The 6,680-nt window shown below is 35.8% G+C and overlaps 1 protein-coding gene across 1 annotated transcript; it reads left to right on the top strand.

The window, feature by feature from the left end:
• The first annotated feature begins 2,760 nt into the window (after positions 1–2,760).
• LOC102295580 (GTPase IMAP family member 9) lies at positions 2,761–6,648 on the top strand. Its single transcript, XM_014330737.2, has 3 exons — positions 2,761–2,823; positions 4,124–4,347; positions 4,666–6,648. The coding sequence occupies exons 2-3, from the start codon at positions 4,341–4,343 to the stop codon at positions 5,352–5,354; spliced, it is 696 nt and encodes a 231-aa protein (XP_014186223.1). The 5' UTR covers positions 2,761–2,823; positions 4,124–4,340; the 3' UTR covers positions 5,355–6,648.
• The last annotated feature ends 32 nt before the right edge of the window (positions 6,649–6,680 follow it).

The following is a 6,680-nucleotide window of genomic DNA, read 5'->3' as shown; positions in this document are numbered from 1 at the left end:
CGGACCCGACGCGTAAGAATCAGATTTTGATGTGTCGGCGTATCCGTGCTGTGTTTACCTTTTTTTTTTTTCGCTAGCTTCTGCACCTGCAGGTTTCTTATCTCTCTGTTTACATCTCTGATTAAGTCTCACCAGTGTCAGCTTTCTTTCAATAGATACAAAAATATGGATATATACTAATAATTCTGACTGTCTGAGGCAAAACTTTCCAGATTCCAATCGAATTGAATCGGATCCTGTATCGAATCAAAATGATTCTACAAATCAGTGACGATACCCAGCCGTACTCAGCCCCCTAAGCATTTTCCCTTTCTAGTTCACAATCAATCCTACCCCTAGGTCAAAAATATGTATAGGACAATTGGCCTAATCTAATTTTGTATAAACATACCTGTCCAGCTTTCCAGTGAAAAATTCTGATTCTGATCTAACCAATCAGCCACGAGTCCTAGCACACTTGGATTTGCATAAAAATAAAAAGGCATTTCTCACTCCCAAGGCTCAGGGCCGTAACAATAATATATAGTCATCTCAACATATAATACCTGTTACACAGATGAGAGAAAGTGAGAAAAAGAGGCTGGATGGTGAGTTCCATTTACTCAGATCAGCAGAGAGAGCGGCATATGCGCTTCGATTTCATTAAAATAGCTCAATAAAAACTCTTCTGTGTCATGTTCCTTGGTCTGTGACCCAGTGTTTGTGTCTTCTGGGTTAATTTATATCATTTGATTTAGTACTTCCCATGCTTGTGTTTCCTTGCCTACCATTTTTTTCACATTCCATGTGTAGTCATGTTAAGTTCTGTCTTAATGTTTATTCATCTGTTTCCCAGTTGTCTCTCTCTCTCTGGGTCAATGTGTTCCATGTGTCACCTCTAGTCATCCTTCTCTTTATGTTTGTTTATTGGCTGTGTCCGTTTTCTATGTTCTCTTTCTTTCTCCCCAGTCATATGTTCTCATTTCTATTCGTACACAGTCCCTGTGTCTCAGCATGTGTCTCATGTTTCCTGTTTTATTTTGTCTTGTCCTGTGTTCAGTGTACTCAGTTTGAGCACAATCCAAACACAAATTATTCTCATAACAAAAGGAATCACAAACCCACAGTGAAACTCAAGACGCAGGGATCATGATACTATAACTGTTTTAATATATGCTCAGTGTGTTCTGACATTTTAAAAATAAGCAAGACTTGCTCTTAAAATCAAATATATAAATGTTGCTCTAAAACAACTTGGTGCAGTTTTGCCTCTATAGCATCAACTTTAGACAAAAAAAATGATTCTAGAATCTTATTGTACTTCCTCCTGAACCAGATACTGCTACCTGTCTCAGTAATCAAAGTATACTCAGATTTAAAAATGGTAAAAGGTGTTCTCAGTCAAAACAAAACAATTTTTGAAACCAAGCCTCACCTTAAGTGTTTGCACAAAAAATGCAAAATGGGTGTAAAATAGGTAAATGCGACCACTGAGTTGAAATATACAAAGTGACAAGACTGAACAACTACATGTAAAGTTACTTCTTCTTATTCATTGTATTCATTCTCTATAATGAAACCAATTTAAAGCTTGCCAAATGTCTACCATGAATGTGTTTCACTTTGCAGCTCATTGCCTTGTTTTTCTCTTGGACAACTATAATTTGACTATAGTCATACTCGTGACTTTGGGTGACACACCTACGTTGTTGGACTGGTTAAATGAGTTTCGAGTGTCACTGTTATTACTTACGGTAAGTTTATAATCAGCTAGTTTGGTTTTAGTTTCACTTGATAATGTCCACTAACTCAAATCTTTATCCGATTTCACCACCAAATAAAATACCTGTCCTTCACTCTCTGGTTTCATAATTTTTTATACTCAGCTAAGTGTGGTTTAACTCTTTATGTTGCATTAACAAACTCAACTATCCCACCTGGCTTCCTGTTAAGAATGGAGCGAGCTTACATCAGCCAATGTGTCTCTGTGTTTACTTTGGTTTCACTTCATTTATCCTGTTGTTTCTGTTTTTTAGTGAGTTTGGCATCACTTATTTAGTAGTAGGTACTTTTAGATTAGCAAATGTTTTTGATAGTTTTTTTCTTCTTTTGATTTATTTAATTTGAGCTGCAGGAGCAGAAAATGTGATGCTGTCTAACTCTATAGGCACGATGAGTCCATATTTATTTATCACAGCATAAAACAAATGGTTTATAATCAAATTAGTTTTCATCTAAAAAAGGTGAATAGTAAATCTGAATTTTGACACCATAGACTACTTCTGAAAGCTAACTCTGAAACACAAGTTTAAAATACATAAAGACAGTACATTCACCTCTAGATCAGACACTGGTCAAGATGGAAGTAAACGAGAAAAGACCATTCAATAAAGGAAGATATTTGAAAATGTTTGCAATGTTTGGTTAATTTTTATGATCTGGAAAAACAAAACAAAAGTATTTCTACAGAGAACGAAATTTTTATTTAATAGTCCGTAGTTTGTGTTTTTTTACCTGATAAGAATCTGTTTTACTTATCTTAAGACATTGAATCAAACACCACAGAACAAAATAAGCAAAATACAAAGTGAACATGATCTGATCTTTGAAAACAAAAGCAAACATATAAGTGAACTGAATGGGTGAATGGATAAAGAAAGTGAAACTGACTAATTAAAAAACAAAAGCTTTTGGCAGAGAACCAGTCTGTCAGGTAGTTGTCATGTGAGCACGAGGACTGGGTTTATATCCCACCCACCAACCTGTTCTCCTCTCAGACATCGTTTCCCTCATGTCAGGAGCTCCAACACCTTCACACCTTCAGCCGCTGTTCGTCTCAGTGCCGTAAGTGTTATCCAGCTTTGTTCATTCTTTCATCCCGGTTCCGTCCACGGATCACTCGTAACACTGGTTCCGAAGCCGAGATCAGCGCACCGGGTCTTACTAAAGTAACTGCCTCTTCCAACCAATCGCCAGCCTTCGAAGTGTTTGGGTCTTGACGCTACACGGACGCTACATGGGCAACAGTCAGGATAGTATTTGAATATGAGCCATTAAAGAAATGAAACCACAGTGTACATAATGAAAGAAGAGGACAAAACAGCAATACACACACTGGTCTTTACTGGCATTTTTGTGTCCACAGCTCCTTTATATTAGTGTGTATTTTCTTTTTATTTGAATTTTTTTTTTCTTTTTCCTTCATTTAAAAAAACATATGAACAAATTATACAAAATATTGAGGTATACTGAAGTTATAGCTAAGGGCCTGGAAAATAATCTGATAATCTAATATAAACAGAGAAGCAGCACAAAAAATTGCCATTTTAATGTTCTTTATTTCTTAACATAGCTCACTTTTTAAAAAGTAAAAGATTTTAAGAGCAAATCAAAGTACATATAGTGAAGGTTACACAGACCCCCTATCAGAAAGAGGTTCTGCTTTAAAATTTGAGAGTAACATGTAGAAAGAGATTGGATTCCAGGGCCACACAGAGATGTTTCCTTCAAACATCAGAAATAAACATAAAGTGAAGGGTTTTATTTACTTTTTTTTTTTTTTTTGGTTTAAATTATTGTCACAAACATCAACTCAAAAGTAAGTTTTCCTTGTTGTTAATTTTTGCATCTAAAGTCATGCCCAGTAGGGAAATTCCACTGCAACTTCATAAACCTTGCAAATATTGGTTGAATATGATGAAAGTGACTCTTCAGGTTGGCAGTTTTGTTTTGTTTAAAAAATAATCATAATTTTACAGTGTCCTGGAAAAGAAAGACACCAGTACAATGAAATAAGTTCTGCAAAATCCATACAAAGTAAAGGTGATAAAAGAAAAAAATATATATATAATTAATAATTAAAATAAAAAAATACAAAAATTAAAAATGAAATGTAGGCAAATACAGACCTTAGTAATTGTCTTGTTGTGGATTATGTAAGGAGGGGTTTTTACTGTCTAACTGATTAATTTGCCAAAAGAAAAGACAAAACACACAGAGTTAAAGACTTTTAACAGATTTTCCTAAAGATTTCCTACATATCTTTGAGTGATTTCTGTAATAAGCAAAATCTTTGTCGTGAAGTCACTTTGATGGAGTCACCGTGAGCTTGAGCTCTACAAATAATTCCTTCCTGGTGTTCTAGGCCTACTGGAATACTTCCTGCTTTCAGTCAGGCTGTAAACATTCAACCAGAAACTACGTCATGCTGCTGCACCACCTTTTTCAACAGCAAATAAATGTGATCTCTCTCTGACCTTGATGTGTTGAAAAAGAGGAAACAAAACAGCCGATAAGGGAAGAGAATTATTCTGCAGCATCAAATAAGTAACAACTATTCAACTTATTCATTGTTGACAGACATGGCCAGTAAGTATATTTACATCTTTCATATTCATTTAATGTTCAGACGCATTTCCCTGTGATAAATCTGATTTTAATATGAACCTAACCCTGTTTTACTTTTTTTTTTAAATGTTGTTCTTATATTTAATTCCCTCAATTTATCTTTTATTACTACGTCTAGCATACAGGAGTGTAGACATATTACATTTTCTTCTTGGTGAAGGATAAATCTATATCTTCTTAATATCCAATTTACAATCAGAGGGCACAGTGTCAGTGTTATGAAATACGTTTTTTAATGGGACCAGACATGAATAATGTCTCTGTGATGTTCTGTGACAGATGAACCTGAGCTCAGGATGGTGCTTGTTGGGAAAACGAGAGTTGGGAAGAGTGCAGCAGGAAATACCATCTTAAGGAGAAGAGCTTTTGAAACTATGAGGCTTCCTGCTGTAGCAGCACCAGTAACTCTGAGGAGAGAAGAAGAGTTTTATGGACAAACACTGGCTTTAGTTGATACTCCAGGCCTGCTCCATCCCAATCAAGATCAAGATGAGGTGAAGAGGCACATCACCAACTGCATCACATTTGCTGCTCCGGGCCCACATGTGTTCTTGGTTGTGATCGATCCAAACAGATTCACGGAAAATGATAGAAGAATAATGAGAACCATTCGGCAGATATTTGGAGAACACCTAGCACGTTTCTCTTTGCTCTTGTTCACCCATGGAGACATTCTGGAAGCTCAAGGGCGCTCCATTGAAGAAATAATCCGTGAAAATCCATCTCTCCGTTCTATCATTCATCAGTGTCATGGAGGATATCATGTTTTAAATAACAATGATGGGGATCTCACTCAGGTCTTAGAGTTGCAGAGGAAGATACACATGCTGGTTCAGAGAAATGGAGGACGATACTACACTGATGAGATGCTAAGAGAGCCCAATCTGGGAAATGTTATGGTCACCAGTTTCGCCATTGGTGTTCTTGTTGGTCTACTGGGACTGGGAATACTTGCAGTGCGAAAGTAGGAATGTGTTACAACATTTTATCAATATCTCTGATATTAATATTTGATATCATAGAAATCCATACATGTAGAATGCATACTTCAGACCTGTGTCATATGTCTGTTTGAACTTTAGGCTTGTTTTACATTTACATTATTAATTCATACTTTAAATGTTTAGGGTCATAGGCTGAGGTCCATTATTAACACTAAATGGTTAAATGAATGGACAACATGATTTCAGGGAATAACCATGTTATGGATATACTATCTTACATCAGGCTGGACATCATGTTGTTGGGGTTGTTCAGCTTCAGCTTATTAATCATGTATAGATTTTATAAACTGTAATTTTTTCAGTTTTTTAATGAATAAAACTCTTAACAATTTTTTCTCATTATAGATTAGGAGCATCTTAATTTCATTCATCATGTGATTTACAGACTATGAGAGTACATACATACATACATATATATATTCAAATACAAATAAAAATGTGTTGGAGAGATTCAAGAGTCAATTCAGTCTAAATTTATTCACAAATCCATTATTTGGTTATTTCTGTCGACTCGATGACGCATTTATGTCACTTGAAGATAGTATCATGTTATCAAATTTAACAAGTGTTAAGTTTTCAAATATCATGCAGAACATTATTGTTGTGATATTTTGATACCATGGTAGCATTTACAGGATATTGTTTTATAGTGATATTATACAGGAAAACTGTTACTCAATAAGGCCCATTTACTAGTTGTTTTTCTCTTTCTCTGTGACCCAAGAATTAATGTGTAAGAATCACAGGATGGTACCTCAAGGTTGAAAACACCACAGAGATCACTCCCATCCTCCCTTCCTTATTCTTTAGAAAAGAGCTTGTTAAAGGCCAGGTGGTTTGTTTCAGAATTCACTAATGAAGAACTCTGTATTCTATGTCTAGGAGTGTATTTTGCTGGGATGATCATAAATTGTAGCTGAACTGATAAACTACACAAAGGATACTTCTTTGCTCAGAGGGCAGGAAGACGTTTCCTTATTTGGTCTGTACCGGTTTGAACTGAGAACCTGCTGACACACGAACCTTTTTTTCCTCTATATAAGCTGTTGTGTACTTAATAAACCTTTGAGTTGATTTTGGGAAAGCAACCTGAAGCAGTCTGTGTTTCCTTGTTCTCCCAAGCTACTCCCGGCGCTGTAACTAACCTGCTGAACGGCATACCTGAGTGTTACTTTGAATAATTAGGAGTCTTATAAGGAAAGGACAAAACTCTGCTTATCGCTCACGCCTTGGAGGAAACCGGGGACGGAAATTTCCTTCAATTATGATATAATAGAAACATAGAAACAC

The sequence above is a fragment of the Haplochromis burtoni genome, unplaced genomic scaffold (genome assembly GCF_018398535.1).
Source record: "Haplochromis burtoni strain Fernald_Lab_line unplaced genomic scaffold, NCSU_Asbu1 Contig_694, whole genome shotgun sequence".
NCBI classification, from domain to species: domain Eukaryota; kingdom Metazoa; phylum Chordata; class Actinopteri; order Cichliformes; family Cichlidae; genus Haplochromis; species Haplochromis burtoni.
The sequence above is the reverse complement of the archived record's forward strand: the minus strand, read 5'-3'. Positions and strand labels throughout refer to the sequence as shown.